Raw genomic sequence first — 23,713 nt, forward strand, 5'->3', positions numbered from 1 at the left:
TAGGTGATCTATAACAATATATCACCAACCTGATAGATTGCTATGTAAAGATTGCCAGGTACAGCATACAAAATGTGCCACATTACAACATATTAACAAAGCCTTACCTATGGGACACCCTGACGCGTTTTACCGTGGCTTTCTCCAAGGGTGTGTACATATTCATAACAATAAAAAGCCTACACATTCTAGGCATACACATGACTTTGTTCATTATTTTATATTATTTACACACCCACTCACATATATCTACGTAAACATACATACCCACAATACACAGAGATTTATATGTAATCCCATAAACAATGCTCTCGAAAAATATGATTTCTCCAGTAAGCCAGACCTCATACAAACATGTAAGTATAAAAAAAAAAAAAAAAAAAGTTATGACTCCTGAAGATTGGAGGCAAAAACGTAGCTCCCAATGATGTGCCTAATGACAAACCAGCTTCCAAACTGAAGTCTAAACTTCCTCTCTGATGTCACATTTCTTCACCCTTGAATCCCACAAAGTATTGACAGGTTAGATTCCCAGTTTGTGGTCTCCAGAATGGTTACCGAGTGGTAGCAAGTGCACTAAAGAACTATTAGGCTATGTGCGCACGCTGCGTTTTTTTTTGCTAGACCCAAAAAAAAAACCCGCATAAAAACGCATCTATGAAAAAAACGCATTAAAAAAGCATGTTATGTTATATGTGCGTTTTTTTGCTATGTTTTTCTCCATTACATTCAATGGGCGAAAAACGCAGGGAAAAACGCAAAAAAATTGACATGCTGCATCTTTGTGGTCACCACAAAAATGCAGCAAACAAAAAAAAACAAACGAACCCAAAACTGCACTGTGCGGACAGCAAAAATTAAATCTCAGACTTTGCTGGAGAATGAAATTCATGCAGTTTTGAGACGAAAACTGCACCCAAAAAATGTGAAAAAACGCAGTGTGCGCACATAGCCTTACGAAGCCAACCGGATTGTTCGGTTACAGCCAAGCCAGCCCCTTTTCTGTCTACACATCAGCCATGAAAAAGGCTGACTTGGCTTATAAACTGAGCGGTCACCCTGTCCCCTTCTTCATATTTGCACATTAATCAAGTCATATGCCAACAAAAAATAGCCTAGATTCTTCCCATGCCTATCATCAGAGCTTGGACATCAACAGCAATTCTTTTGAAGGGATATAACTTAATAGAAAAGGCCCAAAGAACAGATACATTTGCAATTTAATTTATAAGAACACAGCCTGCACAGTTAAAGCTTTTCGTTTCTTACCCTGCTTGTCATTTGTTTCCATTGTTTTACATTTTTTTGTAGATTTCGAGTCAGGAACACGGTATACCCGGCCTCGGGCATGAACAAACATGGACGTACTTGAGTCAAGAAACAGCCAACCTTACAGGGGGAGCAAAAGAAGAAAATATATTTTAATAGCATTATTTAATGCTTTTAAAAGCACCCAACTCTGTTTTATATTCATAAATATTCTTAAAAAGGGAACCTCACGAACGTCTAGGCTTTTAAAAGATAAGACAAATTGATCCCTTTGTGACGCCACAGCAATGGTCCAGCAGCGGGAAATTACGTTTTATAGTTCTGTATATACTGTATATCTTTGGAAGTGTATTTGGGTGTGACGATGCACTTACAGCTCCTCCCCAATGCACTGCCAGATTCAGATAAATATTTACAAAAATATATATATATTTTTTCTCTGGAATTGCATTGTGGCGTGATTACACACCTATAGCGTCTCAACATCATACTGTACTTTTTGCATAACGACACTTCTCCGGTTCACAGACATGTCACTGGTTCCGATAAATAGCAGGAAATACAGTCTGACACCTAAGCTGTAAGTGCCACGTCACACCCCAATAAACTTCTAGAGAGATAGATAAATATTTGTTATTATACACATTATATATATATATATATATATATATATATATATATATATATATTAATAAAATGGTCGTTGGACACGTCTTGGAGGGGAGATATGCGTCATAGGGGTGGTTATCCTCCGTCATCTAAGCATGGAAGCAAGTTCCAGATCATATAGTGCAGAAAGTGTTAATAGGGCATGGCAAGAGGAGGTTTACGACCAGTCCGAGAGATGGGTGGGATTGGCTGCTCAAGTATCCCCACCCTGGGGTGTGGTATGGTGGACATCATTAGCTGTCAGTGTGTAAGAAGGTAAGAAGTCCTCCTGTGTGAGGTCTTCACACTTGGACATGTATGCTGGTCTACTACTAAAGTGCCATTTTGGGGACTGTGTATCCCGTTTTCCTGCAAAGACAGGCTATTTATTTTCCTTGTGTGGTTTGCTTAATGGAGTTAAAAAAAAAAAAAGAAAAAAAAGCAGCCTTGATGTCTTGTTTAAATCGCCTCCCGTGCCTACCTCACATGCTACTGATTGAGCAGAGATCGCTCCAATATATTTATATTTTTATATGCACAGAATGTCAAGACACTTTCTTGCTGCTGGAGGGTAGCCCTTTCCCTTTTAAAGGGCAACCCAGACATATAAATTTCTACACCCCTTCAAGTCATTTCTATCAAAGCATTTTAATTTATTCTGCATCATTTTTCAGGTCTTTAGACTCAGCCAGTATTCTATGCATTACATTATTTCATCCATGACATCTCTTTTCTAAACTTTAGAAACAAACAAAAAAAAAATCCAGGGTCTAGACCAGACCTGGCCAAAGGGTGGCCCGTGGGCCACATCCGGCCCACCTACTCTCTGTGACCGACCCGCCTGGCTCAGGGCGCTCTTGCTGGCCAGTCAGTGATGAGGGCAATCTGACCTGTTGTCTGGAGCTCCAGGCTCCGGGAGGCCCATGGTCAGATTGCCCTCATCACATGCTGCGTGCCGGGTAGAAAACAGAGGACAGATCCTGCAGCTCCGCACAGTCAGTGCAGGCAGCGGAACGCAGGAATCTCTCCTCTGTTCCCTGTCCGGCACCTTTTTCTGTGACACACGCGCGCCCTGAAATCGTCAGTACGGCGCGCGTGTGTCATTTGAAAAGTTCCCGCCCGGCAGGAGAAGAAGCTGCAGCGGCGGGGCCCGTACGGAGAGAAGCAGCGGCTCCTAGGAATACAGCATCGGCGCAGCCTGGGTGGGCATGTGAAAGAGAAGCCGCTCAGTGGGGGGCTCGTACGGAGGTGCCTGAGGAGGGGGCAATAAGAAGAGAGGTGAGTGGTTACTAGTAACCTGCGTGGACAATGGGGGGCGGGCGGAGGGGGTTAACTGTTGACAAATATTTGGGGTGTAGTGGTGTAGTATATGGGAATGTAGTTTTACAGGTGTGGTATATAGGGGGGTGTAGTGGTGTAGTATATAGTGGTGTAGTTTTATAGGGGTGTAGTATAATACAGGTGTAGTATAATACTACACCCCTATATACACACACACCTCTATTATACTACACCCCTATATACACCTGTATTATACTACACCACTACACCCCTATATATACCTGTATTATACTACACCCCTATATACACCTGTATTATACTACACCCCTATATACACCTGTATTATACTATACCACTATACCCCTATATACACCTGTATTATACTACACCCCTATATACACCTGTATAATACAGGTGTATATAGGGGTGTAGTGCTGTAGTATAATACAGGTGTAGTATATAGTGCTGTAGTATAATACAGGTGTAGTATATAGGAGTGTAGTATAATACAGGTGTATATAGGGGTGTAATGGTGTAGTATAATACAGGTGCATATAGGGGTGTAGTGGTGTAGTATAATACAGATGTATATAGGGGTGTAGTATAATACAGGTGTATATAGGGGTGTAGTATAATACAGGTGTATATAGGGGTGTAGTATAATACAGGTGCATATAGGGGTGTAGTGGTGTAGTATAATACAGATGTATAGAGTGGTGTAGTATAATTAAGTGTAGTATATAGGGGTGTAGTGATGTAGGTTATCACAGGTGTAGTATATAGTGATGTAGTATATTACAGGTGTATGTAGGGGTGTAGTGATGTAGTATATAGTGGTATAGTCCAACAATGTAGACCAGCTCACTCCTGTGAATCACTTGGAACCTCAGCTGACCTGGTTAACTCCGTTGTGCCCGGATCAGGACGTAGGAGTCCATCCATACAAATGTGAACAACGACAAGGCAGAGTCCAGCAATAACGTGAGCAATCCAGGATGCTGTTAAAAATTGTTTTCCTTCTTTTTATTCATAAATTCATTAAAATATAATGGTCCAAGCAATTCAGAACAGCATTATCACAGGAAAATAGCGCAGATAGGACTACGCGTTTCAGCGGTAAAATCCGCCTTCTTCACGGTCCAGAATCTGATCTGCTTTCCAAACATAGAACCTTATATACATCTCACTCCCATCAGGGTAATTACAAACATGTGTGAGAGGTTTAAAAACATGAGCTAGAAAAGCAAATCAAACATGTAAGCTATCCGCATATTAATCAATATACAGCATGCATAAGAATTATAAGGAAAGGATTCAGCATTTTGGAGAAAAATACAATCAGAAAATCCAATAACCTGACCATAAAATTATTTTTTAAGTGATACAAAAGCATAACACAGTAGTAATAGCCAGCAACATATAATGCAACAATGTATCAATAGTGCATAATGATATCCATACGATTATTAAAGCCCTGTGGCATGCGGGTCCCCAGCTCAAATATCCACCTACTCTCTCGCAAGCACTTTTTTATGAAAATCTCCCCCTCTCAATGGTTTTTTTACATCCTCTATGCCCATAAAAGAAAAACCGCGTAAATCCCCATTGTGTTTTTTTGAAAAATGTCGGGTTACTACTGATGCACCAACCATTGGCAAATTGCTTGCATCTGAAAGATGTTTGCGGATTCTGGTTTTAAGGGGGTTCATCGTGCAACTTACATATTGCATGCGGCATATATTGCAATTAATTAGATAAACTACATTCTCCGTATTACAGTTTATAAAAGAACGAACATTAAACTGTTTTTCATTGGAAATAGATGTAAATATTTTAGACTTATTAGCAAAACCACAGCACTTACAAATATTAGCACCGCATTTAAAAAATCCTATTGTTTTAAACCAGTTGCTAGGGGAGATTTTGTCTGGATCTTTGAACATGCTAGGTGATAATAATGTAGCTAAGGTTGGGGCTCTTTTTGCCACAAAGGCAATATCATTATTTTCCACAATGTTTTTCAAAATATCATTCTGAGATAATAACGGAAGATATTTTCTGATAATTTTGACAATAGAATTAAACTGAGGACTATAGTTGGTGCTGAAAACTACCCCAGATTTTTTGGAGTCAAACTGTCTTTTTTTCTTAGTAGAATCCAACAGCTTAACCCTATCAATGCTTGCTATTTTTTTTCTTGGCTCTCTCCAAAGACCAATTGGGATACCCCCTTTTTTTTAAATTGTTACAAGTTATTTCAATTTCTTCCTCCAATTTATCACTAGATGTGGTATTCCTTTTTAGTCTAATAAGCTCCCCCACAGGAATATTCTGAATGACATGTTTGGGATGACTGGAGGAAGCCATTAAAATACTATTGCATGCAGTAGATTTTTTATAGGGAGATATCAAGACCTTATTGCTATCCAAATCTGCGGTCAATTTTAAGTCCAAGAAGTTTGTTGATACCTCATGACCACTACTCGTAAATTTTAGATTGAAATCATTCAAATCCAAATAAGAAAAAAAAAAACCTTTCGCAGACGAGAGACTACCCCTCCAGACAAATATCAGATCATCAATAAATCTACCCAGCCAAACAATATTATCCTTGTATGGGTTATCAATGTTAAAAATATAATTTTCCTCCCACACGGACATAACCAGGTTAGCTAGGGAAGGTGAAAACGTAGCGCCCATACTCACGCCTTGTGTCTGGAGGAAGTATCTCTCATCAAACGAAAAATAATTGTGGCTTAAAAGAAACTGAATTGAAGAGACAATAAACTTCTGGATGGAATCCTCGTAATTACTGTATCTGGACAAATAATATGTGATACATCGTATCGCGACGTGATGGGGGATAGAGGGATATAACCCCACCACATCGCAAGATAGCCACATATAGTCAGATTGCCAGTGAAATTTTTCCATAATCTGTATCATACTTTTGGAATCTTTAAGGTGACTTGGTGTTAATGGCACTAGGGGTTGAAGATAAAAATCCACCCACTCCCCTAGTTTCTCAATGAATGACCCTATCCCAGACACAATAGGTCTGAGAGGGGGAGGAAATACCTCTTTATGAACTTTGGGGAGTGAGTGGTATATTGGGACAATCGGTGTTTCACAAAAGATAAACTTCTTAATTCTATCTGAGATAGCACCCATACTGATCCCCTCCTGTAACAGATGTAATAATTCAGAATTAAATGAATTAGTTGGATTTGATGGCAATTCAACATAGGTGCTACTATTTTCCAGATCCAACAAGTTCACCTTCCTGTATAAACCAGCATTGAGAGCTACAACAGCGCCCCCCTTGTCCGCCTGGACAATAAGGAGATCGCTGTTTGCTGTCAGCTCATTAATTGCCCTATGTTCAGAAGTACTCAGATTGAATTTAACCTCTTGATGTTCTCCCTGGTTGTAAAGAGACACCAACTCACTTTCAATTGTTTCCTGAAAAAAATCAAGGAAAGGAGGTCTCGATTTTACTGGGTAAAATATAGGATTACGAGTCTGAAACCTGTCATTTAAATTCACCCTATGCTCCAGCTCTGTCTCCCCCTCTAGTTGTCTTAGATTGGAGACCGCTACCTGTTCACTAAAATGAATACAATTATTATCCAATGATACACTGGTAGATGATAAATCATTATACACATGAATATTATCCTCATTATAATGAACTTTAAGGGTCAAATTGCGTGCAAATCTATTGATATCAACAATAGTGTCAAATAAATTGAATTTTTTGACTGGAGAGAAACCAAGTCCTTTAGACAAAAGTCCAATTTGCCACAGGCACCCAGCACGCCGCCCACAGCCCAATTATTCAGGAAGATTGGGGCCGCCTCAGTGATATCGGGTGAACTGGAAGTTGACGTGACATCACTGGATCTCAGAGGTCATGGAGCCTGGGGGTCACATAATAGGGATGAGCGGACGGCAATAGCGCTGCTCAGAGGCACAATTAACTACACAAGGTATTTCAGAAAGGCTTTACATCGATGTGACCACTATTCTGTGTAGTGGACCATCCCTTTAAGTTCCTGATGTGTTGCCGTTATCATATGCAATTCTGTATTATTTGCCTATATGGTCATCAAATGTCTGTGATGGGACTGTCACCCCACAGAAGCATACAACGAATAATCCTGTACTAGGACAGTGAGCAGAGATCTTGGAAATCATGATAAATTGATGCAAAACTAATGCTACAAATTTGATGTCCTGACACAATAATACAAAATAACTGTTTAATTTAAGAATTCACCTGAATTTTGTCCAAAAGCTTTCTCACTGGCTCGCATGGACTCTAACAGGTTGAGAAAAGTCACGCAGTCGTACTGGGACAGGTACTGGAGCAACGTGCGGAGGATCTTTAAATCCTGAACCAAAGATTTAGTTTTGGCTCCAAGCTGATGCCACAGGGGATCCAAGTAATGACGTATAGTCTAGGAGAGAACAAAACCACACACATTAATGATTTATACCGTTTAGTCCTTCTATTACACAACTTTTGGCCCCGATTCATCGAGACTGGTGTTTTATACACCGGTCATGAAGAAGAGTGCGCCGGAGTAAAATGTGAAAAACTCATTAGGAAGCGCGAGACTGGAGCTAGGGTTGTCAGCTCATACACATTATAGCAATGTAGGCTGAAAACACTTATCCATTGTGTATAGGGGCTTCTTTTCTCCCCACAAGAGATGACGTATCTGAAGGGTTATTACATCTAAGGACACGATGGCCATTGTCATTACACAGCTGACTGCTCGAGCAAAAATTATCAATCACTATTTACTTGGGGTGACAATACATGTGAACCTCACGAATGTCAAAAGGGATTTCGGTCAGATGGCTTTCAAGTGCAATAACTAGTGGTGGTGTGAAATATTTCACAGGACCCGGTCCATTGACTACATCAGTGTTCTGTGGCCACTGGATGGGAGCCCCGAGAACCTCCTCTTACCCGCAGGGAGTCTTCTTCTGAGTAACCGGCCTGGTGCGACTTTAGATGTGTGTGACGCCACAATGAGGACGTCCCGCCACAATGAGGAAATTACGTCACAATGAGGACGTCCCGCCACAATGAGGCCGTCCCGCCACAGTGAGGCCGTCCCGCCACAGTGAGGCCGTCCCGCCACAGTGAGGCCGTCCCGCCACAGTGAGGCCGTCCCGCCACAGTGAGGCCGTCCCGCCACAGTGAGGCCGTCCCGCCACAGTGAGGCCGTCCCGCCACAATGAGGCCGTCCCGCCACAATGAGGCCGTCCCGCCACAATGAGGCCGTCCCGCCATGCCGGCTGATCAAAAGAAGAGGCTGTTCTCACGGTTCGTTTACAGCAGACTCAGATTACTGACATGGACGAAAGGACTTGGTTGTATGAATCGATTTGCACCAACTTTAGTAATAACTGATCTAACAAGTGTCGACAACAGCAACTCATTACATTTTTCGGAGCAAATCTGAAAATGTACACAATGACCTGAAGACTTATAGTGAATCAGTCACCAAGTTTTTGCTGCCTCGTCTGAAAACAGAAATAATGTAGGAAAAGAGACCCCGGTTCCAGCGATGTATCACTTAGTTTACTGACTGCAGCAGTGGTGACAGTTCTCAGGTGTAGCAGAGCTCAGAAAGCTAACCCCGCCTATACCACAGCTCTCTATGTACATTGTCTATTGACACTGAGCTGCTTATCAGAGGAGAGAGTGTGGTCAGACAAATGCTCACAAGTACTTTATTCAGGGCAGTAATTATAGCCTGGTGATAAATTGCTTCATGGTGTGGAAACAACAGCACACAGCCAAATAAGGCGCCACTCACATCAGCAGTATTTTGCTGGAAAGCCGGATCCGGCACAGATGAGTATCAGTTCCATTCATTTACAGAGCAAGTGCAGCAAAATGCGGTTACATGTGGTTGTGCATGATGCACGCAACCACATGTGACCACATCTTGCCGCGCTTCCATTGTAAATAAATAGAACTGAAATGCATTTGTGCCGGTGTCAGCTTTCTGGCAAATTACCGCTGATGTGAGCGGCGCCTAAGCAACACATCCCTCAAAATCAGTATCTAGGCCTCTAAAGCATGCTGTCCTCAGATTACATAGCAAAAACCTGCTGACAGATTCCCTTTAAGACCTATACTGAGACTTGTACTGCATCTAGGCATTGCCCAAGCTGCTTACAGTACCACGTGCCATAAGTTACCCATGTGTGTATCAGACGCTTACCAACAAATGGAATCTGCTGACCATATACTTTTAAGTCTCTTTTATTAGATGAAAAATCATTTCCTCTAAAATGGTCTATCTACTGATGACCTGATTAGCAATAAAGCATGTTCCTGGCCTTATCATATACCATCTGACCATATAGACCCAATTCCCTCATGGACTCCCAATGAAGTCACGGGCTATAAATATATTCTGGTCATTATATTAGCGCAGGAATTATCATATACCTTATCAAAGGCCCTGCCGATGGCATTCTCCAGGGACAGATCTTCCACCTCCAGTGCAGGATTGTAGCGTTTCAGCTCCTTCAGACACGCGTTCATTATGTCCAGGACGGATGCTTGGATGGCCAGCATGGCCGGGGTCATGGTGATGTGCAGCTCCACCACTTCAGGCTTCTGATTCTCCAAAAATGAATTCACAGACACATGAAACCTTCAGAAACAAAGGATGGGTTATTTCTTTTTTGAATGCATGACATCAGAGAGAAAATCGTTCTAACTACACAGACACCAGCTATATACCTGTCCCCACCTGTCGCTGCACGAGCTGCAGGTTGTACTGGTAGGGAATGCATCTTAAAGGGGATGTCCAGCTTTCGGGACAATTTATTATATTTTTGCTTTATGTATTTGAAGCTAAAAATCCTTTTTGCAATTCAGATTCATTACAAATGTGGCACCTTATGGCTTTTATAGGCTCTTTGTGTCCCTGCACATTTAACTTTCATGTGTTCTGTGGTCATAAATCAGCTGATAATCAGAAAGAACAGATACTTAGAAACTCTCCTATTGAAACGTAAGAATGAGCTCACTAACGAATTCTCAGTTAACTCACTTTGTAGCCAGCAGTAGAAAGTGCAACAAGGGTTACAGAATACAAAAATAGTGATCATTTGTAGCCCAAAATACAAGAATTTAGGTACAAAAAGAATCCAAATCTCCAGGTGTGCAGTAGTCCTAGAGCAAGGTGTCAGCATGTATCATCCTTACATGGCACAGGCTAAAGTCCCTCTCATCTAGAGGTTATAAAGCAGATATCCCTCATAAGATAATGCTGCAGGTTCCCCTGAGACATCGCAGAGGACCACGGATCACATTGTAGTATCGGTGACGATTCACGCATCATTCACAGATTCTGGGATTTGTTGGAGGTGCACTGACATATGCCGGTGGGGGGTAAATCATTGTGCATACACTCCACATAGACTTCTCCCTTACAGTATATGCATATGGTATTTGCTTAGGAATCCACATTTCCTAAAGGGTAACTGTCATTTTTATTTCATAAATCTATAGTATACCTGAAAATAAGTTCTCATCACACAAATCTGCTGCTTTCTCTGCCAGAATTGGACATTATCAAAAGTCTCAATTCTGAGATAAAATCTGTATTCAGTGAAGACTTTCCCATTACTGAGATAGGAGATGGCGGCTGTTACTGATGAGATTCTACGATGATGGGAAGAGGGAGGAGCTAGAGGCAGAGCTCCGCCCACCCATCTATCTGCATAGAAACTCATCAGAATAAACAAAAAGGCAGCACTAAATATACACTACTGCACTAAAAATTCCAACTGTACTTATTATAAATTTGAGATTTTTGGCAAAAAATTGCAATTTCTTGAGCTGCCTCGCCACGTCACGGCAAACCTCTTTGGGGCAGTCCTACGCTAAAATATTTTTATAAAATGTGCCAGACATCCTCACATATGAAATAGTAGAACTGCTCTTAGCAGCACTCACCTGGTCTATTTCAATCCCGTACCCATGACTGAGTCATGGGAATTGGTCGGTGGCTGACCCCCACCTTGCTATGCACCCCACTTGGGATGTATTCCACCTGTCTAGATTTTGGCGGTTGGTGGCTGTTCACATTCAGCCATCAGGCCCTGTCCACAGGCTATTTACTTCATGCAGCATTTGCTTGGACCTGTCCCGCCCACAGCCATGGGTACGGGATTGAAAAAGACCAAGTAAGTGCTGCTAAGAGCAGTTCTACTATTTCATATGTGAGGCCGTCTGGCACATTTTATAAAAATATTTTAGAGTAGAACTGCCCCAAAGAGATTTGCCGTGACATGGCGGGGTAGCTCAAGAAATTGCAATTTTTTGCCAAAATGCTCAAATTTTTATAATAAGTACAGTTTGGACGTTTTAGTGCTGAAGTGCACATTTTGTGCTGGCTTTTTGGTTTTTCGTCATAGAAACTCATCAGTAACAAATACCATCTCTTATGAAGGGGGGGGTTGGAGTTCTGCCACTAGCTCTACCCTGTCTATAGCTCCTCCCTATGCCACTAGCTCTACCCTGTCTATAGCTCCTCCCTATGCCTCTCTAGCTCTACCCTGTCTATAGCTCCTCCCTCTGACACTAGCTTTACCCAGTCTATAGCTCCTCCCTCTGCCACTAGCTCTACCCTGTCTATAGCTCCTCCCTCTGACACTAGCTTTACCCCATCTATAGCTCCTCCCTCTGACACTAGCTCTACCCAGTCTATAGCTCCTCCCTCTGCCACTAGCTCTACCCTGTCTATAGCTCCTCCCTCTGACACTAGCTTTACCCCATCTATAGCTCCTCCCTCTGACACTAGCTCTACCCAGTCTATAGCTCCTCCCTCTGCCACTAGCTCTACCCCGTCTATAGCTCCTCCCTCTGACACTAGCTCTACCCTGTCTATAGCTCCTCCCTCTGACACTAGCTATACCCTGTCTATAGCTCCTCCCTCTGCCTCTAGCTCTGCCCTGTCTATAGCTGCTCCCTCTGCCACTAGCTCTGCCCTGTCTATAGCTGCTCCCTCTGCCACTAGCTCTACCCTGTCTATAGCTCCTCCCTCTGACACTAGCTCTACCCTGTCTATAGCTCCTCCCTCTGACACTAGCTCTACCCTGTCTATAGCTCCTCCCTCTGACACTAGCTCTACCCTGTCTATAGCTCCTCCCTCTGCCACTAGCTCTGCCCTGTCTATAGCTCCTCCCTCTGACACTAGCTCTACCCTGTCTATAGCTCCTCCCTCTGACACTAGCTCTACCCTGTCTATAGCTCCTCCCTCTGACACTAGCTCTACCCTGTCTATAGCTGCTCCCTCTGCCTCTAGCTCTACCCCATCTATAGCTCCTCCCTCTGACAATAGCTCTACTCCATCTATAGCTCCTCCCTCTACCACTAGCTCTACCCTGTCTATAGCTCCTTCCTCTGCCACTAACTCTACCCTGTCTATAGCTCCTCCCTCTGCCACTAGCTCTACCCTGTCTATAGCTCCTCCCTCTGCCACTAACTCTACCCTGTCTATAGCTCCTCCCTCTGCCACTAGCTCTACCCTGTCTATAGCTCCTTCATCTGCCTCTAGCTCTACCCGGTCTATAGCTGCTCCCTCTGCCACTAGCTCTGCCCTGTCTATAGCTGCTCCCTCTGCCACTAGCTCTACCCTGTCTATAGCTCCTCCCTCTGCCACTAGCTCTACCCTGTCTATAGCTGCTCCTTCTGCCACTAGCTCTACCCTGTCTATAGCTCCTCCCTCTGCCACTAGCTCTACCCTGTCTATAGCTCCTCCCTCTGCCACTAGCTCTACCCTGTCTATAGCTGCTCCCTCTGCCTCTAGCTCTACCCTGTCTATAGCTCCTCCCTCTGACACTAGCTCTACCCTGTCTATAGCTACTCCCTCTGACACTAGCTCTACCCCATCTATAGCTCCTCCCTCTGCCACTAGCTCTACCCTGTCTATAGCTCCTCCCTCTGACACTAGCTCTACCCTGTCTATAGCTCCTCCCTCTGCCTCTAGCTCTACCCTGTCTATAGGTGCTCCCTCTGCCTCTAGCTCTACCCTGTCTATAGCTGCTCCCTCTGCCTCTACCCTGTCTATAGCTGCTCCCTCTGCCTCTAGCTCTACCCCATCTATAGCTCCTCCCTCTGATAATAACTCTACCCCATCTATAGCTCCTCCCTCTACCACTAGCTTTACCCTGTCTATAGCTCCTTCCTCTGCCACTAACTCTACCCTGTCTATAGCTCCTCCCTCTGCCACTAGCTCTACCCTGTCTATAGCTCCTCCCTCTGACACTAGCTCCACCCTGTCTATAGCTCATTCATCTGCCTCTAGCTCTACCCTGTCTATAGCTGCTTCCTCTGCCTCTAGCTCTACCCTGTCTATAGCTGCTTCCTCTGCCTCTAGCTCCTCCCATCATCATAGAATCTCATCAGTAACTACTGCCATCTCCTATCTCATGTGTATGTATCCCCTATCCGTGGGATAGGACATAACTCCCCAACCACTGGGGGTCCCATCATTCCAAGAGCAGGGGCTTGAGAGTGGAGACGGATCCTGCACACCGATGCTCCATCCATTATGGGAGGTCTGAGCACCAGCGGAGTGCTACACAATCTCTGGCGGTCCCATTAAGAATTAATGGAGCACAAACGTATACGATCCATCTACAGTGCTTGGGATCAGTGGGGGTCCCAGTAGATGGAAAGTTATCCCTATAAGTTCCCAAGTCCTATATATAATGAGAACAACCCTTTTATGCTACAGTCTTCTTTTTCCCTGGATATTCTGCCTGTGCTATAATCCTTATATCGCCTGTGTGCACAGTACATTGGGCCATTATTATCTTTCCTTGCAAAACACACACAAATTATTCATTTCCAACAGATTATTACTCTTTTTACTACTTCAAAGTGGAACATTAATCCCTTTGTGAACAGCAGCCAGATCCGTACTTGTCTGCAACCTTTCATTCTTGGTCACTAATGCTCGGTGGACTGGAGGGAAGAAAAATCCACCATCTGGAAGAAGCTGCAAAGAGCAGCCAAAGTGGCCCAAATAAGCCAGATAAACCCGGGGAGGACTGGCACCGAGTCAGCAGGTCCCAATGTAATGTGCTCATAGAGTACACATGGCTGAACACCGCCAACACAACAGCACCGGTGATCAAAAGGCTTTCTTCATTAACCACGACGTCGCTTTACAGCTAATGAAGATTCATTGCATCATTTAGAAAATGATGTAATTGGATCCGTGCTCTCTCCAGTCCAGCTGGATCCGTGCTCTCTCCAGTCCAGCTGGATCCGTGCTCTCTCCAGTCCAGCTGGATCCGTGCTCTCTCCAGTCCAGCTGGATCCGTGCTCTCTCCAGTCCAGCTGGATCCGTGCTCTCTCCAGTCCAGCTGGATCCGTGCTCTCTCCAGTCCAGCTGGATCCGTGCTCTCTCCAGTCCAGCTGGATCCGTGCTCTCTCCAGTCCAGCTGGATCCAAGACTGAAGGACTCCAGAAAAAAGCCTCTTCTGTGATAAGTATAGGTGAAATCGCCTTATAATGGTTCATTCAGGGCTTGAAGGAATGAATGTCGCTGACTTTGCATATACTGTATATTTTGGAACTAGAACATAGGGAATTGGTAAAGGAGCCGACTAAATCAGCGGTGATGTGGATTTATAGACATTCATCAGGCGAGGTCCAATGTATAGAAAACAGATTTTTCTACTAATCTCTACAAAAACAGAATACCGTACATATTATAGATATTTTGTTTTGTGGGGGAAGTAAAGCAATAACCAGTATGGCCACTAGCAATCCTATAGGAAGCCATGCTATATATCAAAAGGTCACGTTGTGCCGCTTCCCGTGAAGTCTCTTATTTAAAGGGAAAACTTATTTATCTATTTATTTATCTATTTATCTTATTTAAAAGGAAAACTTCCTTTTTCCCTGCTGCAGTTTGTTTTACCAAAACAAACTGTGCTTTACTCACCCTACCCGGGTCCAGCATTTCAGCTGCTTTATCCTGTCTGTTAGGGCTGACATCACGTCTGCAGCCAATCAGTGAGCGCAGCTTTTGCTGCCATCTACTAGCGGTAGAGCCACTGATTGGCTGCAGAGGTGACACCGGCAGTAGCGATGGAGACTCAGCGCTAGACCAAGGGAGGGTGAATAAAGCTCAAATTATTTTTGAAGAAAAAACTGCAGCCAATGAAATGGGGGTTTTCGGAACTAGAAAACCCCTTTAAGTGACTGAATCTGAAGTGACTGAAAGGCTTAAAGGGAATGTGTCACCAGGTTTTTGCTCCCTCATTTGAGAGCAGCATAATGTAGAGAAAGGGACCCTGATTCCAGCGATGTGTCACTTACTGAGCTGTTTGCGGTCATTTTGATAAAATCAACGTTTCTCTGTTTCAGATCTAGCAGATAGACCTCTGTCACACGTCCGTATGTGTATGTTCAGTGTGTGCTGTCAGTGTGCTATACATGTGACAACCGCATAGCACACAGACAGCATGAACTTCTATACTCACCTGTCCCTGGCACTGCTGTCTCCGGCACTTCTGCTGCTTCCAGGTCTGCAGTGCAGTGAATATTCATGAGAATAATGAGCAGGCCCAGAAGCAAACGACAGCAGCACCGAAGACAGCAGCACTGGAGACAGGCAAGTATAGAAAATAATTTCAAAGACGTGTTTTCTCCGGTACAAGTCACACTGCTGTCACAGGGATCAATCAGTGTGCGGGCTGTGTCTGTGACTCCCGTGCTGCCGAAGAAAAACGGACATGTCTCCGTGTGGAGCACACAGACATGTGTACGCTCCACGCGGGAACATGGTCTTTGTGAAAACTCGAACATGTGCGCAGACACATTGATTTTAATGGGTCTACAGATGTGTCAGTGTCTCCAGTGCGTGTGAAAACGGACATCATACATACCAGAAACACAGACGTGTGAAGGGGGCCTGATACAGAGCTCATGAATATGCTGGACTACCTGCAGCACACCAAGTAGTCCTCTAATGACAAAATCACTGATTAACCAGTAGCAGATTATCAAAACCACACTAAGAAGCCCAGTAAGTGACACATCGCTGGAATCAGGATCACTGCCCCTATGTTATGCTGCTCTCAGATTAGGTGGCAAAAATTTGGTGGCAGATTCCCTTTAATGGTTTCGTTTATTGGACGGAGCAAGCAACAATCCATCAACATAAATGCCGGCTTGCTTAAAATGATTCGGCTGCTGAAACGTTGAAGATTTGCTGCACATTTAGCTTTACGATCGAAAATTGTGAAATCAGCATTGAAATCGGTAGCGTAAAGTAATATGCCTATGGATTTTAATTCCACGGTGAAGGTCAATTTCCACAGTGGATTTTCTCCGCAGCATATGGTTGAGAATTTGTAAAACGTATGAAAAGGTTTAGAGAAATTATACATTTTATGGTCACGTACAGTATTCATGTTGTGACCCTGTCCCCACAGTCAGCTTTGCCAGTCCTGACCAAATCTGACATGTACTTTACATGTTAAAAATGAAGTAAACCAATTCTGTAGTGGCCGCGCTCCCCGTAGTAATGATTTTAAAAACTCTTGTCCTCAAATGGAATTTATTACTCAAACATACGGAAATAAAAAACAGATACTTTTTATTATATACCCTGCAGGGAATCACCTTACTTCATGTACTTTACATGGTAATAACTGAACTGTAGTGTCCTGGTGATTGTGAGATTGGCGTTTTCGTTACACATTGCATTTTAGGTTAGTCGTAATTTAAAGTCAATAAGTTATGTATATTTATGAAAGGTTTATACCAATACTATATACCAATACTATATTTTCTCACTTTTTGCTATTTATATATTTTTTATTTATTTAAATTTTAATAATTACATTTATTTTATTTTTTTTTGGGGGGGGGGGGGTTTACTTAATTTTCTTTTTTCCTTGAGAAGACCTGTGATATATTGTAATAATTGATAGATATGACAAGCTCCTAAGAACCCAAACCTGTGAACAAGCTTCACAGGAGTACAAGGATGGCGGTGATGGGCGTCTTTAGTAAGCCTATTGTTTCCATGGCAAACCAATGGTGCCCTGCACTGCAAGGGTTAAGATGATGGGGGTTATACATCACTGTTATAGATTGATAGTGATTATACAGCAACATTTGGAGGAATCTCTGTATAACACATTCGGCACATGCCCTCGTCTTTCGAACAGCTTAAAGCATCTGTATCAGTCATAGTGGGGTAGGTCAGTACTGTGGTGGTCTGTCCTCAGGGTAGGTCATCAATATCAGATTAGTGGGGTGCGACAGCTGGCACTCCCACCGGTGAGCTGTGCATGGCAACAACAGGATGTGATCAGTCTATTAACAGTATAATGGCCGCGGCCGGGTACTGCACATTCACAGTTATATGAATGCATGGGAGTTGATCTGCAGTACCCAGCGGCAGACATTATAAAATTGATGGAGTTGCGCTATCTGCTCCAAAACAGATTGCATATGGTCGCCATCAGCACCGAGAGCAGCTGATGGGCAGTGCGGCTGGGGTCACACTCCCCCAACCGGATATTGATGATTATCTGAAGTATGGGCCATTAATCAGGGCTGTGGAGTCGGTAAGCCAAACCTGCGACTCCGACTCCTCAATTTCCCTTCCACCGACTCCGATTCCGACTCCCACACATATTGCTTATATTTAAGTGAAAAATTTATTGTAATACATTTTTATAGAAATAAAACAAAACTTTGCATAAATTAATAGTACAGATGACAAATATAAAGTTATAAAAATTGTAAATATGTCATTAGATAGCTTTACCTTGAATTTGCAATCTCAGGCTTTTCTTAGGCTACAGCTCACTAAGGCTATGTGCGCACGCTGCGTTTTTTTGACGCTGCGTTTCTGCGTTTTTGGCCGCTAAAAACGTACAAAAACGCACATGCGTCGAAAAAACGCATGCGTTTTTACCGCGATTTGGTGCGTTTTTGATCTCTGTGTTTTGCTGCGTTTTTCCAATGCATTGCATGGGCAGAAAACGCAGAAAAACGCAGGAAAGAATTGACATGTCCATTTTTTTTTTCAAGCTCAAAAACGCAGCTTAAAAAAACAGTTGTGTGCGGACAGCAAAAATGAAAACTCATAGACTTTGCTGGGGAAGCAAAGTCATGCAGTTTTGAGGCCAAAAACGCACCCGAAAAACGTGCAAAAACGCCGCGAAAAACGCACTGTGCGCACATAGCCTAAATGTTTCACATCAGATTGCTTCAGTCTATGAAGAGGGGAGGAGGGAGGGAGCAAGCTTGTTGTGTATCATACTCCAGGAACAAAGAAACTGATAACAGAGCAAAAAACTTGATGTTTTGGCTTCTATACCTATACAAGTCCTCATAGAAGTCCTCATCAATCCTGTTGCTGTATTTTCCCTGTATATTGTATATATATTGTATAGAAGCTATCCTCCCAAAAGTATGTAGCGCCCCTGAAGCCATCAGGGTGCTACAAGGTTCTGCATCCCCGCAAGGATGCAGGGCCTACCCCCCTAGGCCCCGGAATACCAGCGCTGGTAACATCAAAAACCCAGGTAATCCCAGTTTTTACCCAAACAATCTCCCATACCAATGGTGCAAAGCTAGGGTCGGACCGGAACTACGCGCCGACGGGGTACAGGACCCTAGGACAGGAAAGAGCTCCACGCTGACCTGTTAACACTCAGGTATCCAGCTACTACCAACCAGCAGTGAGTAAAGACCAGTTGCACTAAATCTCTGTGGACTACATTCTTCCTCCGGCTGTTATATCACCCATCCTCTGGGGCCCGGCCCTGCTTGCGGAGGGTCTACCATCCAGACTGAAATTAACACCAGCCCCAGTAGTGATATTCTGCAGCGGCGGCTCCACATATGTAGCAACAACACCGCAAGTGACGTCACGTATAAACATTAACCTAAATCCCATGTAAATATATCCCCCTTTTCAAAAAGCACCCAGAGCACGGAACCGGGCAACGGCCACCAAAGTGACATTCCCCAATTGCAAACCGCCCGGAACCGAATACTCCATAACCCTGGGCGACACACGTACATGAGCTCAAAGAAAAAAACAAGCATCAAGCATAGAGAGAGAACATACAGTATACTCGACTATTGATTTATGCAGTTTATTGAAAGTTTAATTGTAACTGCTCGTTACTAGATCAAGCATTGGGGTGAGCACTGGGGTGAGCATTGGGGTGCTCGATCTAGTAATAAGCAGGGCCGGGTATCGCGTGGTGCTCGGGTTAGGCTGTGTTCACATGTTGCTTTTTATGTAAATGAAAAGCTGCTTTTTACACTAACAGCAAAAGCTGCAAGATTCCAGAAATCTCACACACGTCTGCTTTTTTTACCTGTCTGAAATGGAAAACTGCTGCGTTTTTGAAAGAAGCAGCGTGTCAGTTATTTCAGCGTTTTTGTTGCTTTTTTTCACTATTGAAAGCAATGACAGAAGTGCAAAAACACAACTGAGCGTTTTGCTGCTTTTGTGGTGAATGAATCTAACATTATTCCAACATGTTCTGTAGAAAAAAGACACCAAGAAACGCAGCAAAAAAAAGCTGCAAAAAAATCCAGCAAAACCGGCTGTTTGGAAGCTGCTTTTTTTACTGTCAAAAGAGCAGGTGTGGCTGCAGGAAAAAAAGCAGCAAAAAAGCAACATGTGAACATAGCCTTACGATGAACCAGCTTCTATTTAGTGATTGGAACCACCACTGAAGCCGGGGACTGCCCCCAGGTGAATGCAGGTACTCCTCGCTCAGCTGAAGAACTCCTGGGTTAGTTCCCTCTTCCATCTGACTCTGCTCTGCTATACCTGACCAACTCGGTCCGATGTAGGAAAGACGGTCAGATGTAGCAGAGCAGACTGTCTCTGTTCTGCTACATCTGACACTCTCTGCTTTACCTCATCTGTCTCAGCTCTGCTATATCTAAGTGAGACGGCCAGATGTAACAGTACAGAGACAGATGTACAGTGTCTGACTGTCTCTGCTCTGCTACATCTGACCTTCCCTACCAGGCTCGCTTGCTATCATCCCCTCCCCCATGACACTCGCCGCCGGCCCCTCTCCCCCATGACACTCGCCGCCGGCCCCTCTCCCCCATGACACTCGCCGCCGGCCCCTCTCCCCCATGACACTCGCCGCCGGCCCCTCTCCCCCATGACACTCGCCGCCGGCCCCTCTCCCCCATGACACTCGCCGCCGGCCCCTCTCCCCCATGACACTCGCCGCCGGCCCCTCTCCCCCATGACACTCGCCGCCGGTCCCTCTCCCCCATGACACTCGCCGCCGGCCCCTCTCCCCCATGACACTCGCCGCCGGCCCCTCTCCCCCATGACATTCGCTGCCGGCCCCTCTCCCCCATGACACTCGCCGCCGGCCCCTCTCCCCCATGACACTCGCTGCCGGCCCCTCTCTCCCATGACACTCGCTGCCGGCCCCTCTCCCCCATGACACTCGCTGCCGGCCCCTCTCCCCCATGACACTCGCCGCCGGTCCCTCTCCCCCATGACACTCGCTGCCGGCCCCTCTCTCCCATGACACTCGCCGCCGGCCCCTCTCCCCCATGACACTCGCCGCCGGTCCCGCCCCCGCTCTGCTTGCTCCTGTTACCTCCTCTGCAGGACCGGTATTCAGCACCAGGTTTCCCGGGTCACAATACAGCTTCAGGAAGTTCTGCAGGATCCTGTCAATGCCGAGTCCACGGGCGGCGATCACCAGCCCGTCCTCATGGAACAGGTCCAGGAAGATCTGGTTCTCGTACTCCAGGAGGGGAGCCATGAGGACTCCTGCAGTGTGCGCTATAGAGGTGCTCAGGGGCTGCGCACTGTGACCGTCCAGCAGGCTGTGCAGCCTGTAGCACCATGTGTCAGCCGCTGGAGGGCAGCACTCGCTGTGGACCCTCCCCACACTCCTGTGTATGCTGCTGGGAGCCTCTAGAGTGGAGTAGTTGATTTTTCGAGGGAAAGACGTCACCGGAAGGGGCGGGGCCTCCTCAGTGCAGCGCAGACTGCAGAGCTGTGGGCGGGAAGCAGCGGTGCTCGGGCTGTGCAGAGCGGACGGAGCCTGACCCTGAGGTGGAGAAACAGTCCTCATTAGTGATAACGCGGAGGTGTCAGACTGGATTTTGGGGGCACAGAGCAGCGTCTCCTGTCAGTGCGGGGGGCTGCAGCTCGTGTATATGTCACAGGGCATGTACTGAAGCTGCAGCACCGTGCTGTGGAGGCTTCAATAAGAAAGGGCGCTTATGGGGGGGTTACACGGAGCAGGGGGTGATGCTGTGGAGGCTTTCATAAGGAATGTGGGGGTTACACTAGGCAGGAGGCGACGCTTCATGTTTGGGGGGGCTTACACTTGCAGGAGGCAATGTGGAACGTTTTAGGGGGACTTCCACTTGCCAGGGAGCGACTCCTCACGTTTGGGGGGCTCACACTGGGCAGCGGGGCATTGGTGCGTGTTGTGGGGGCTCGCAGGGGGCGACGCTGCACTTGTGTGGGGGGGCTCGCACTGGGCAGGGGGCGACGCTGCACTTGTGGGGGGGCTCGCACTGGGCAGGGGGCGACGCTGCACATGTGGGGGGGCTCACGGGGGCAACGCTGCACTTGTGGGGGGGCTCACGGGGGCAACGCTGCACTTGTGGGGGGGCTCGCAGGGGGCGACGCTGCACTTGTGGGGGGGCTCGCAGGGGGCGACGCTGCACTTGTGGGGGGCTCGCAAGGGGCGACGCTGCACTTGTGGGGGGTTCACAAGGGGCGACGCTGCACTTGTGGGGGGCTCGCAAGGGGCGACGCTGCACTTGTGGGGGCTCGCACTGGGCAGCGGGCGAAGCTGCACTTGGGGGGGCTCGCACTGGGCAGCGGGCGACGCTGCACTTGGGGGGGCTCGCACTGGGCAGCAGGCGACGCTGCACTTGAGGGGGCTCGCACTGGGCAGCGGGCGAAACTACACTTGGGGGGCTCGCACTGGGCAGCGGGCGACACTACACTTGGGGGGGCTCGCACTGGGCAGCGGGCGACACTACACTTGGGGGGGCTCGCACTGGCCAGCGGGCAACACTGCACTGGGGGGGGGGCTCGCAGGGGGCTACGCTGTACTTGTGGGGGGCTCGCACTGAGCAGGGGGAGACGCTGCACTTGTGGGGGGGCTCGCACTGGGCAGGGGGAGACGCTGCACTTGTGGGGGGGCTCGCACTGGGCAGGGGGAGACGCTGCACTTGTGGGGGGGCTCGCACTGGGCAGGGGGAGACGCTGCACTTGTGGGGGGGCTCGCACTGGGCAGGGGGCGACGCTGCACTTGTGGGGGGATCGCACTGGGCAGGGGGCGGCGCTGCACTTGTGGGGGGGCTCGCAGGGAGAGAGGCTGCATGTTGGCTGGGGCTTGCACTAGGCAGAGGGTGACGCTGCACACTTGGGGGTGGTCTTGCAGGGCGTGCTGAGCAGGGGACCGTGTTGCATGTTGGGGGGCTCGTGCTGGGCAAGAGGCCGTGTTGCACTTTGGGGGGGGGGTGCCCGCAGGGAGAGAGGCTGTACGTTGGGGGGGCTCGCACTAGGTAGAGGGTGATGCTTCACTTTGGGGGGTGCTTGATGGGCAGGGGGCCAGTGTTGCATGTTGAGGGGGGGGCTCACAGGGGGCCGTGTTGCACGTTGGCAGTGGAGACTTGCAGGGGGCTGTGTTGCATGTTGGGGGCTTGCAGGGGGCTGTGTTTCACATTGGGGGGGGCTCACGCTCGGCAGGGGGCCGTGTTGCACATGGTGGGGGGGACCTCGCACAGGGAACTCAGTGAGTTATTAATCTTCTCCCTTTGTTTTTCAAATACAGCTTGTGACTATCGGCACTGGGTGTTATTCCCCCCCCCCCCCGTCGTCCCACCTCAGAGACCGAGAGAGCAGTGTGGTGTAATCCACATCACCCCTCCTGTGTCCTCCAATGTATTCAACGAGAGAGGATTTTTCTGGTAAATGCAGAAATACAATTTTTAGGCTGTGCACACGTTGCGTCGTGTCCCTGCAGAAATTTCTGCAGGGATTTGGCAGCACATGTGCGCGTCAAATCGCTGCATAAACACTGCGTAATGGATTCAGTGTGTCTGCAGAATAGATGCCGATGTCATGCGCTCTGGATGCTGCCTCTCCCATAGACAGAGCGGGGGCTGCATCCAAAGCGCACGGAATAAGTGACATGTTGCTTTTTAGCACGCAGCGATTTGGAACAAAATTTTGGCATCCAAATCGCTGCGTTCTCAAACGTGCACATGGATTATGCACAATCTTCATAGATTGTGCAGGGGACGCAGGTCGCATGCATTTACGCTGCAGTGCAATACGCAGCATAACTGCATGAAATTCGGCAACATGCGCATGAGCCCTAACACCTAAAACGCACGGGACCCAAATACAAAAGATTTTTTTCTTTCACTGTCGTGAATGTCCAACATGGCTTAATTCTACGTATTGATTTGTAAAGT

At 46.4% G+C, this 23,713-nt stretch overlaps 1 protein-coding gene across 2 annotated transcripts in view; it reads right to left on the reverse strand.

Moving 5' to 3' along the window:
• LOC142245318 (DNA repair endonuclease XPF-like) overlaps positions 1-21,203 on the reverse strand; it is a 60,061-nt gene extending 38,858 nt beyond the window's left edge. Inside the window, exons 1-4 of one of the 2 annotated variants that reach the window (XM_075317940.1) lie at positions 20,863-21,203; positions 9,674-9,881; positions 7,478-7,658; positions 1,270-1,389 (exon numbers count right to left, since the gene is read on the reverse strand). In XM_075317940.1, coding sequence (XP_075174055.1) covers positions 1,270-1,389; positions 7,478-7,658; positions 9,674-9,814 — 442 coding nt within the window. In that variant the 5' untranslated portion in view covers positions 9,815-9,881; positions 20,863-21,203. Of the gene's footprint in view, positions 1-1,269; positions 1,390-7,477; positions 7,659-9,673; positions 9,882-9,970; positions 10,033-20,862 lie in introns of those variants that run through there. The other variant, XM_075317939.1, reaches the window with a different exon arrangement.
• Between the last annotated feature and the right edge of the window lie 2,510 nt (positions 21,204-23,713).

The sequence above is a fragment of the Anomaloglossus baeobatrachus genome, chromosome 7, assembly GCF_048569485.1.
Source record: "Anomaloglossus baeobatrachus isolate aAnoBae1 chromosome 7, aAnoBae1.hap1, whole genome shotgun sequence".
Taxonomy (NCBI): Eukaryota; Metazoa; Chordata; class Amphibia; order Anura; family Aromobatidae; genus Anomaloglossus; species Anomaloglossus baeobatrachus.